The following is a 12,349-nucleotide window of genomic DNA, read 5'->3' on the forward strand; positions in this document are numbered from 1 at the left end:
AAAATTGTTTAAACAAGCAAACCATATTCCTGGGGCACCTTTGGATACAGGAAGAGCCTGTGCAAGTTCGTACGATTACACATACAGCCAGTTTTAAAACATGTTACCTTTGAATGCAAAGAAACTACTTTGAAAATCACAGTAATCTGCTTATAATATATTTAGACCTGAATAGCCCATAAAGAACAAAATTATCTCCTGCCTACTTGTCCTGCGAAATGTAGGCCTCATCGTTCCTGAGTGACAATGCAAACTGTTCTGATAAAGGAATCAATCTTGAATTCAAAGTATTATGTTTAAAGCAAAAAAGTTCACTTTCAACAGCTATTAAGAAAAATCCTGTGGCGCGAGCATTATAAAGTATCCAACAGTGTTGTACTTCAATCTAAGAACATGTATTGTGCCCTCTTCGCACGCGCGACGTCGACATAGTGCAGTGCAATGGAATTGAGTGGTCGAATTATTCTGAACGTCTGAGAGTTCACGTAGCCATAGTGCCCCCATTGCGAACCTAGCGCTTCTATGCAATTTTATATTGCCGGAAATACCTTGAATGCTCCTTGGGCGGAGGTTGACGGTAGAAGGCAAACCAACTTCCTTGATTGTGTAGTCAAAGGAAATTCCTCGATTCTCAGGGCCGTGGCATTCGAGCTGCGACGTCGTGTTTTCACCATAGATAAAATTCCTGTGCAAAGCCGTTACGTCCAAGACATCCTCTGTAAGTAATACAGTTTTACTCAATTAAGTTTTGTAACATTGAGCCCCGCAGTGACATCATACGCAGAAACTGTAGACAAGCGCATTTGCAACAAAAATAGTTAATTGGCGTTATTTTTGCATACATCATAAGACTTTGCTATACACAGCATTATATATGCAGCTCTTCCTTCGACAGGCTTGCAATTTTTTCCCAGTATACGTTTTTGATACCGTCAGAAACATTCCCAATTGGTTTTCAATGCAATCTCAACTACGCTATGCTAGCGATGTGACAAATTTAGAAAACAATTTTCTGGCATAGGAAAAACGGACCATTGCCTTGAATATTTCCTTAAGAGTAACTCACAATATTCCAGAATTGTAAACTTATGTCCAGGATTCCTGGACTTGACTGTGAGCAATGCTCGCATACGGTTCACCGTTATTGATTCGGAGCGAAGAGAGCCCCAACTGGCGTTTCATGACTGCGGTAAGGCAACGTTCAATTAAAGAAAGACACATTCAATTGGAATGATTTTGAAAGATGATAACCGCGTAAGACCAGCGCATTATTACTAAAGCTCTTTAGTAACCATACACACATTCCGAAACGCATCAATGTGCCGTGCATTTATTGCACTGTGAATGAAGCTGTGGTTTATATGTGTATGCGAACGAATAAAATATAACACCACCCATCAAAACAGAACAAAAGAAAAAATATTTCTCTCCTCATACCTTTGATACGGGGAGATAAAAACAGAAAACCTGGCGAAATTCTGAAGTAACTGAAAAACAGAAAATGCGATAATTGTCAGATTCCATAGCTGGCTGATCACCCTGAAATTTACTGCAAAGTCATTAAATAAGGCCGAATAACAACCGGTCTGGTTTTATTCAGGTTCCACATTTTATTGAAAACAAGTACAGCTAAGGAGTACATAATTTAATTTATACAGAAGGAGGTCTCTAAGTAGTAACTGATAGGCGGACCCCCTCTTAATAATTGCATATATCAAGCAGATAAAAAAGAATCATACCAATCACATAGGCGGACAACAAGTGTATTACGAATAAACAAACAACAAAAATTGGTTAAGCACACCCAATATTACAAAAAACAAACATTTAGAAGCACGGCGAAAAAGAGAATAGAATACTGTTTATGCACACTCAAGCAATACAAGCAATACAAGCAATAAATAAATACACTGTTCATTGACATAGCTATCGAGAATAATTTAAAAAATTGGCATTGGTTTAGCTCAGCTATACCAGGTTATACGTAGCGAGAAATTGATCTCCCGTCGATACCGCCGCTTTACAGCGGCCCGACTTCCCTTCTCGCCACCCATGCGAAACGACTGCGATAAGGTTTTTTGTTGCTGTTGTTGCCACTGAAGGAAGTATGGAAAGGAAAGTGCACGGGCCTGCCCATTGGCTCAAGCTCAGCCACAACCGCTGCCCAGTGCGCACAGTAGGAGAGTTAAAAAGATGCGAGAAGAAAGCCGTGTCACCTCCGCATTTCATACGCGCAGCTGGGCATGAGCAGTTATGCGCATAGCCATCACGTGGCATCCACGTGTGTCATGGGCGGCCCCAGCGGTGAAGGCCGGCCAGATGCTCCTCTCTGGTTGCTGCGCATGCGCACAACCGCTCTTCCACCTTACGTCAAGCGTGGCGCCAGGGGTGGAGTCGGCGCGCGGCTGCGGCAGCGGCGCGAAGCTCTGACTGCACGCGCGGCACACCTGCTGCTCCTTTACGTTCGCCGCGCATGCGCACAACTTTCCTCTCCGAGCCACAGCGAAATGCTCGACTGGTAGCCAAGTGTAGCTCTCGCTGCAAGATGCATATGTAAAAAAGTTTTTGGAATTATACTTTGGTACGTGATCGTTTTATGATTGCGGGTAACGAGCTTCTGACAGTGATTGCTGTAAGTAAAGAGGACTGTTCGCCATAATCAGTTTTGACTTCCTGAAGTAAGAGTTTGTTTCTGTGATAATCTAGAATTATTTATATTAGACGCAAGTGATGCAGTTAAGATAATGATGGTAGTTTTATTGTGCCGGGCGCGATAAACTAATAAACTTTGTTACAGTTGGAGTTAATAGAGGAAAGGCAAGATATTGAGGCCGAGGTAAATGGGAGTGCTAAATGCGGTATGTGAGCTGAAGGTCATAATTTTAACAGATTCGTGTTGAAGATGACATAACGAAGAATGAAGGCTACAGTACGTGTTACCCTACGATCCAGTAACTGAGGTGGGTATCAATGTTAACGCATTCTATTTAGTACATGTATAACAAATCAAACATTTTTGCTAATAGATTTGGCGCGGCGGTTAAAGTTTAACTGTTAATTATGTGTTACACCAAGGAATGCTGCAGATCTAGATGGGATAGTCTTATCGTTATATAAGTACACATCAGGAAAGCTGAGAAGTCACTTGTGTTGCGAATGAAATATTGTTAGCTTCAATTTAATTGGGTTTATTTGTGAAAGACTGCTTCGGCGCCAGTCCATTACATATTCAAGGTTTGCATTGATTTTCAATGTTAGGTCACTTATGTTATGACTAGAGAAAAGTATGGTAGTGTCATCAGCATACAAAAAGCAGTTGGTGTTGTTCAGATATTCAAGATCATTAATGTAAATTAAAAGCAGAAGGACGCCTAGAATGCATGCGGAACTACTTGAAATACTCTTATTGGTTGGCATAAAGTATTAGGTATTTGGACGAACTGAGTACTGTTAACTAGGTGATTGCGTAGTAAACTTAGAGTCGGGCCACACATTCCCAGTTATTCCAGTTTCAAAAGGAGTATGAAATGACTGACTGCATTCAACTATTTTGTGAAAGCAATGAATACAGCTACCGCCCAATCTGTTGTCAACGAAGTGCTTAATTGTGTCAGTAAATTAGGTATTCAGAAGATGTGCCACAACATGAACACATCGAGGTGCAGCTACGCGGTGATAACGTTAACCCAAGTTTCTGCATTTCATGATAATCACTAAACATATTCACAGTTTATAATTTACAATATTACTGCCCGAGGTTTTTAGAATAAAGCAATGAAAAATCCTTCTTTCGCTCAATCGACAGGTTCGACAATCGCCCCGAAAAAACTTGTTACATGCTACAAGTTATCATCTGCTTCCTCCAGAAATACTCTGTGTGCTCGCAACTTAACGGAGTATTTTTGCTAAAATATTCGTTTTGAGTATTTTTTTAAACGCCCTCTAAGATATCGTCTGCAAAGTCCAGCTGCGGTGGCTATCTTTCGCTGAATGTAAAATATGTTAGAAGCTGCCCATAAATACCTTGTGGATGAGCGGAAACAATATTTCGAAGTTATCGCTAATTGGATGGGCCGTACTACATGTCGCGTTCAAACTTTTGGTAATGTGAGTGATCACTCAATTAGTGCTTGGAATAACGGGATACAAAACTCTTGTTTTATTCCGTCTGTCGACGCAAGGGCAGTTCTGTTCACGTGTCTGCGCGCATGTGGTATTCTTATCTTTGAGTCCCTTGTCAGGAACACTTACGCATCGAAGTTAGCTCACAGATCTTGGTTTGTGGTATGCTTGTGTCTTTCTAGAAAGATAACCACTTTCCGCAATGTTTTTACTTTATCAGAGGGCAAATTGCGCTGATGCTTTCTAATTGCTTTTTTTCGTGACTTCAAAATTTGCCGGAATTTATGGGGCTAATTATCGACTATCATGAGTTCAAGACCATTCTAGGGTGGCTGAAGAGCACCCGTTATCATCAGCAGCTGCGAACATACCGTGAAAGATATCTTGGTCAGAGCCGCTGATGCCCCGCGGCGTTCACTCTGTGGAAGCTACGTGATTGATCAATGGTACTAACTTTGCGAGCGTGGGCACGCCTTGAATGATTACAACGCTCTCGCCTTCAGCACGGTGCAATGCGAGCATCCAGAATAAGAAGCATAGCCAAGGATATTATAGAAAGGGATATTGGAGTGCGCATGGATCTGAACAGTGAGCGCTATCTGACAGCATGAATAGTTGGCTGCTATCGCTATTCGAATGACTGAGGCGCGCGCACTTTGCGCTAACGCGTCATCTACTGCGCCGAAAGCACTACGCAGCTGTAGAAGTTCCAAGTGGCATTAAAATGTTCCCTCAGCATTTTCTTTTCAAGCGGCGGCCCTTTAATAGCTGTATTAACCTGCTCATTTATGTTGCCTGCTATGCGTAAATACCGAAAGCGATTAAACCCTATTGTGGCACACAAGGGTAGCAGTTCAAAGCTATTATAGTTCAAAACAGCTTGCTTATTCACTTGTGCCCGTTTGTTCATTATCGTATTCGCGCGCCATTGATTGCTGAAAGCGCTCCGGTTGCTGCAATCGACTCCCAGAGTGGCAGACGAAAGTCAAATCGCCATCGTCTGCGCTCTCTAAATAGCACTATTTAATACGACTGCATTCTCGATACAACACGCAGTGCCAAGGCGCGAAGCGAACGAGGACTGAGAAAGCTCAAGCAGCAAGCGAGCACGATCAGTCAAAGCGTCGCGCCCTGTCCACGCCGCTGAATTCCGCCTCGAAGAGCGCGGCATTGTCGGCGCGCAAGCAATATTTAGACTAGGTTCCCTCTTTGCAGCTTGCACGGGACAACATGTGCTGCCGTTTATCCTTTTATGCAGCTTTTATATATGCACATGTCTCACACATAGTGCTTTAGATGCAAGGTAAACACGAAAGAGAAACATACACGCGTTAAAACTTCTTACGGAAGTTTTCTTCACGCGCGAAACGTAACATGCCTTGCGTATAGTTAAAACAAAGGCTGGCTCGCACGCGTGACTTCATAAACATTCTCGTCACTTTTGATCGCGGTCGTTGATTAATACACTATAACGTCTCACACCCCACCGCGACACACCCGTGTCTTGTTTTTCTCGGCAATAATGTGGCTGTCATTTCTTCGATTAAACTGTGCACTGGTCACAGTTGCATTGCTGAGCAAAGTTATCGACAACCTGGACCCTTATTCCGCAACAAAATTATGTGGTTCTTGTATACCCTGCTCCCGCAGACGCGCATTTGTGTAGCGCCCTTGATCAGCAAAGTGAAAACCCCCCATGGGAAATGAATGCGATAACAATAGCAGTTCGCGTGGGTATCGCTGGAGAAATTCGTACAGAAAATGCGTGGTCGAGTCTTCACCGAGTCTAGTTTTCTTTGATTTCTTGAAGAAGCTTTCACTACCTTAATGGCAGGTAGGGAGTTGGAAGGCTGGAAATACAAACATCAACTTTTACAGAATATATTTACCCAGCTAATTCATCGTGTGCGCTGTTTTAAGCTTTGGAACGCTATACATGGCTACACGCCATTTTTAAAGCGGATGCGATTCTTTGTATGTTCATAGGAAGTCTCCATGTTGACGTTACCTTACTTCGATTTGCCATGTGGTGAAATTCGGTCATCTTACTACGACTGCACATTCTGTATTAACGGTTCTTTGTGCGAGTAGTCACTAGTAATATTCCTTCTGTGCCGTGTTGCACGCAATATCTCTTCAGCAATGAATGTAAATCTATTACCCGCATTTGAAGCAGTACCCAACACTTCTAATTTTGCCGTGCTGGGGAACTTCTCTATAGTGTGCCAGAACAAACGTATTTGGCAAGTAAGACAGAGACAGCACAACTATCTGTAGCGCTCTGTGCGCCTATCGGTTTCTACTTCTGTTCTGTCTTAATGGCACCATAGCAATATATCAGGAAACGCTACCAACTCTCTAAACTGTGTGTTCGACAGAAATTCATCACTGAACAGCACTGAGCCATAACTTGCAGGAAGTCTCAAGGCGGGAGTCGCAGAAAAAAGAGCCAAAAAACTTGGGGATCTTCATGATCACATCGCTTAAAGAATATGCACTATCATGTAGCTTGTCAGCAATGTGTCTACAATGAGTGTCTAATCTTCTTGCGAATTTTTGCCACATCACCGGTTGGAACCGGTTCCAATGCCCTTATAGAAATATGCATGAGTCCTCACCTTCTAGAATGTTGCAATACCTTCCATTTGTTTATTATATGAGATTATGCTAATCAGACCCACTAATGCCGCTTAGCCAACCAGCTAATTCACACTAATCCACTTTAATCCATTTTCTGGGACGGGACTTGGTGAAAAATTTTGGGTGTCCTTTGGAATTTTTGGGGCTGCTCTGATTTTCAAATTTGAAAGTGCCGTAAGATTCATTCACTGGCGGTCACGTGGCGTTGATGACGTCAAGACCCCAACTGCATTAATTGATCGCGGGGAGTCCTCATACCACTACTGGCGGAGGATGAAGCGGTTAAGCGGTGCGCCACTGCATCGCCAGGTGGCTGTTTTAAACACAGCCACCGGAGGGGCTGGTACAGCGCAGGTTCCTCTTCCCGCGCTCCCGTAAGGTTCATGCGCAGAGCAGGTTAGGAGGTGACATTTGCATTGAATTTGCTTTTATAATTTTATTGTCACATGCCAGGCGGTTGAGCTCACAACCCAATGCGCAGTTTGCCATGTGCCATGGTAGCCAGGTTGTGACGACGTCGCGAGGTCTCGTGATCTCTGTTTCTACCATTCATTAATATAACTGCCACCTGCTACGGCGGGTAGTTCGCTCACAGTCTGGTTGGCAGGTTTCCATCTCCCACGTTGGGCAGGTGGTATGAAGTCACAAGGTGACGGTACCTCTCTCCACCAATCAGGGATTTTAGTGACAGAGAAGCCGGAAATATTTCTGACACGACAACCTACATGCTATTGCAATAAGAAAACCTGAACGCTAGCTTAGCTTGTTAAGATATATGTGACAGCGTAAAGGCATTTGCACATGTAACTCTTTATCATTGTAATCAAGTCTGTATTTATGTTACAGACCTTCCAAAACATTGACTTGGATATTTTGTTGTTGTTGACAAATCTAGCAGTTGTAACAAACGTACACTTCCACTACAAAAAAAAATATCAGGGGGTAGCCCTCATTACATCCTCACTGGCTCTAGCGGAGGAGTATTAGCGATGTCGCATCTGGAGAGCGGCCGGGTGCGGGTTCTCGTGGTCGAATGTCGGTAGCTTCTTCACCGCGACGATAAAGAGCAGTACAATACATCCTGATGATGAAGCCTGAGGAAATCATCATCATCATAATCATCATCATCATCATCATCATCATCATCATCATCATCATCATCATCATCATCATCCTGCCACTGCCCGGGAATGTACCCAAGTGGCCATAACCTAGTACATACCGTGTGGTTCAGCAAGCACATTCCAAAATGGTCCTTATGGGGGTAAAAATATGGCTTTTGCGGCATAGTATTTTTACTGTTGGCGGACATCAGAAAACCGGTGAGTCATCTTAATGTAGTAAGCTGGTCAACTCTTTTTAATTATTTAACTTATTAACTTCTTATGTTAGCCACCCTAGCTTCAATTAGAGACTTGTAGCTTGGTCGGTAGTAAGAGCCATCTCCGTTTTTATAATTTCGAAAACGAGATTACCCTCGCAGCTGTGGCTTGACAAAATTTGGCTGCATCGTGCGAAAATACATGCGCTTTCGAAAGCATGCAGGCAAAGCAACCACTCCAGTGCGCGTAACTAATCGAAAAAGCCGAATTGGTCGACCACATCGCCATGGCTAATCGCGTTTTCGAAATTAAAAACAGTAATACGGCTATTACTAACCACCGGCTACAAACCACTGGTTGCAAATTGACGCCTAACTCTAGTAGTAAAAAATTCATTAATAAAACATTAGTTTACCAGCTTACTACCTAAATGATTCTCTCGTTATCCGGTCTCGGCCAGCACTCGTAAAATTAAGCCGCAAAAGCCATATATTTAGCCCCAAACACTTTTTTTGAAAATCTTTGAAGGTGCTCACTGAAGCACCTGTTATGTCCACTGTTCTACAATGCTCCATGGAGGTGCACAAGCTTATGCATATTACCTCAAAACAACAAACACAAAGATATCAGACAATGAAGCATGAAAAAAGAAACCATCACCTTTCGGATGCAACGCCATATCGCATCGATCCTGAGTAGTCGCTACGTGTGTCCATAAAAAATTTCAAAGACGCTGTCATGGCTGATGTGTTCCAGGCAGATATCCGGAGGTCGTGAAGAGCACTCTTGCAAACAGATGATTTCTTTTTGGAGAGAAAAAAAAAAGTCAATGAAAAGTTTAGTCTTGCGAGCAAATTCAATTTACGCTTCAGCATACAAGGATAGTGTCACAAGTTTCCAATCATATTCAGAAAAGAGAACACCGTAACTAAAATTGACCAGTTTGGATATCTCAGCTACAGTATAAGCATAAAAATTCTTGAAATTCATTAAATACATCGTGTCAAATGACTGTTTCCTATCAATATGTTCTAGGTAGGCTCTCTATCATGGCTGTATTGTTCAGTATGCGGGAGGTTTTCAAGGCAGCATCTCTTATTGAGCGATCAAGCTGAAACAGATTGATGCGTGGTGTTTTGAGGAGCTAAACTCGCGGCCCTGAATTGAAGTAAACGTAAAACCACTCGTATCCAGCACCATGTTTCCTGAAGCAGAGATGCTACGTAGAGCCACCAGTGCAGCTAAGTTATGCTGTCCTATCACGCCATTGTGCAGCAAGCACATTCTGCAAGCTGCATAATTGAAAACAAGAGTGACGTCGACGTGTGTTCGAAGTGCTACGAATCTTGTCTTCAGAGCTGGAGTTTTACAATGCACATGAACAACGTTGCATTCAAGAGTCCGCACTGACGTCATTATTTTAGCGCTAATGCATTTCTTAGCAAGCTAAAACCCAGCGACGAAAATTCTGGCTTGCATGGCCTTGAGGTTCACCTCGGCCAACCTGCAGATGTAAAATAAATATTGCCGCGACTGGGTTTCGAACCCGCGTCGCCGCCAAGAGATCAGCTTCGCTGTCCACTGCACGAGGGCACTATACTATTGCCAAAGCAGATCACGCCTCGTGTTAAACTGCAAGACTCTCTCGCGCTGTGCATTAGAAGTCGTCGTCTCCAGTAAGTTCCATCTGCGCGCACAACCTTTCTCACGTTTAGTCGGTTTAACTACTTTAAAACCATCAATTTTCTTCTTACATCTGCAGGATGTACCAACAAACTGTTTTACAACTTCATTATCATGGCTGAAAAGATGATGTTTCCTATTCGAGGCCCATTAAGTATGTTCGTTTTCTTTAAGTGTGATTTGTTTTAGTCTATGTAATAGCTTTCCGGATGTGGGTATTCCGTGTGGCGCGAACAATAGCACTGTATTCTCAAGCCTGGAGCGAAGATTAATCCTTATGTGACTTCGAAGGCTTAATCAATGAACATGTTACGCCTGCTTCCATTTTCGCAATCTGTAGTGAAGCGACACCAAATATTTATTTATTTATTTATTTATTTATTTATTTATTTATTTATTTATTTATTACAGATACCTGCAGCGCACGGAGGCATTATTGCAGGGGGGAAACACAATGACTTCTGCTCGTTTGGCCGACAGTACCGGAGGACCACGAAAAAAGGATGTAGGACAGGACCTGGGCGAAAAACAGTCGTAAGCTCATAGCCGATGCGATATGTTCGCATTATTGGAGAGCCAACAGAGAGTGCGGACTTCTTCTGCATAGGAATGTATTGGTGCTTTCATAATTCTCGACAAAGACAGTGTAGGCTTTTTTTTGGAGGAGGGGTGGGGGAGAGTGTCGACACGCAGAAGCGTCTTCCGATCACCTAACGTCGACCTCATGTTCCGTTTTCGTTTTTTTTTAACGAATAAAGTTTTTCCTCCTTCTCCTCGACTACGCGAAAGTGATTTTCCCTAAAAACCCCTACCCCGCAAAATTTTGAGGGGCGCTCTGTAACGCCTATTTCTTCAATAGTCGTGGGATGGCTTTCTTGGTTTCTGTAATAAAGTTAAGTCTCCTGCCTCCAGCAGCCATACAGCCGTCATGCGACTCCACATTTGCTTACGCTTCACAGTGGGAATCTTTGTCATTTAGACACAAACACCCGTTCGTACGAATAGGCGGCCAGATATTTCGCTGCTTGATGCTGCACAAGTGAAGACTGGTAACACTGAGGATTGAGAAAAATCAAACAAAGGAAGTTGTGGAACTAACAGCAGCCAATTTTTACTGCGCACGTTCGAGAGAATACACAGGCGCGCGGTATATATTTTACGCAGACGAAAACAACTTTTTTTGCGGTCTGACGGCGATGTACGCAAAATATAAAATTTGCGAAGCACATGACTGAACTAGAGGCCTCGTCTCAGAAGCGTATATTTACATTCATTGGTTTTACAACTTCAAATGATAAAAAGAAGTGCTCAAAAGAACTGGAGCTGAGATTGAAATGAGCGTGAATATGGTTGCTCTTATACAACGTGCTCCTACCATCACGCCGACAATGACATTTTCGGGTGATTCTATGAATTAAAGTAACAAAACGACATCGCCTTTACCCAACAAGTCACTAGCCAAGATGCAGAAAATAGCTGAGGAAAAGCTGTCTGCGGCAACTTTATTTCGTCGACTCCCAGTCTAGTATGCTGTTCTGCAATATTTAGGACAAAGCTTTCATTACCGGGACTAAGCCACGTAGTCGATGAAAAGGGAGCCAAGGCGGCCCAACTTGTTCTTAAGGCAAACAGCAGCGAGCGATGGTTTGTGTAAACGCCGAAAAAGCAGCGGGGAACGCTAAGCGCTCCGCCCAGGACAAAAAAAAATCAGAAGCGGCTGAACACTTAAAGCACCATAGCGGCGCGTGCAGTGCAGCTGCAAGAACATCAGCTTACCACGAACCCCGGAAGATGCGAAAGCCAGGAGCCTAGTGCTATTGTAGATACCTGAATGCTGCAATGCTGCAAAGGCTTAGCGTAGCCAAGGGCTACGCTAAGCTTTTCCTGGACTGGAGTATATTCCTGAATGCTGCAAGGACGCTCGATTATCTCCATTGAATAAGCTAAGCCATTCCTGTACTAGAACAACCCGAATGCGGCAAACACGCTCCATGAAGTACCCTTTGATAAGGTGAGCCATTCCTGGACTGGAGCAAATACCCGATGCTGCAAGCACACTCCATGAGTTGCCATTGTATAAGCTATGCCATTTTAGCACTAGGTATATACCTGAATGCTGCAAGTACACTCCATGAGATGCCATTAGATAAGCTTAGCTATTTTAGTACTAGGTAGGTACCTGAATGCAGCAAGTACGCTCATGAGCTGCCCTTGGAAATATAAGCCATTCCTGGACCATAGGCAGGTACCTGAATGCCGCAAGCACGCTCGATGAGCTCCTTTGGATAAGCTGAGCCATTCCTGGACTAGGTAGATATCTGAATGCTGGAAGTACGCTCCATGAGCCGTCCTTGAGTAAGTTAAGCCATTCCTGGGCTATAGAAGCTGTCTGAATGCTGCAAGCACACTGCATGGTTTGGATAAGCCGGGTCTTGGATAAATCGGGCCATGCTTGGGCTAGAGTAGATACCTGAATACTGAAAGCACGCTCCATGAGAAGCCCTAGGATAATCTAAGCTATTCCTGGGCTAGGTAGATACCTGAATGCCGCAAGCACGCTCGATAAGCTCCTTATGATAAGC

The 12,349-nt window shown here is 43.4% G+C and overlaps 1 protein-coding gene across 2 annotated transcripts in view; it reads right to left on the reverse strand.

Moving 5' to 3' along the window:
• Positions 1-12,349, reverse strand: part of LOC144110430 (receptor-type tyrosine-protein phosphatase mu-like) — a 198,817-nt gene that overhangs the window by 163,830 nt on the left and 22,638 nt on the right. Inside the window, exons 4-6 of one of the 2 annotated variants that reach the window (XM_077643323.1) lie at positions 8,745-8,887; positions 1,438-1,487; positions 549-716 (exon numbers count right to left, since the gene is read on the reverse strand). In XM_077643323.1, the coding sequence (XP_077499449.1) occupies positions 549-716; positions 1,438-1,487; positions 8,745-8,887 (361 nt within the window). The remainder of the gene's footprint in view (positions 1-548; positions 717-1,437; positions 1,488-8,744; positions 8,888-12,349) is intronic. The other variant, XM_077643324.1, reaches the window with a different exon arrangement.

The sequence above is a fragment of the Amblyomma americanum genome, chromosome 11, assembly GCF_052857255.1.
Source record: "Amblyomma americanum isolate KBUSLIRL-KWMA chromosome 11, ASM5285725v1, whole genome shotgun sequence".
NCBI lineage: Eukaryota > Metazoa > Arthropoda > Arachnida > Ixodida > Ixodidae > Amblyomma > Amblyomma americanum.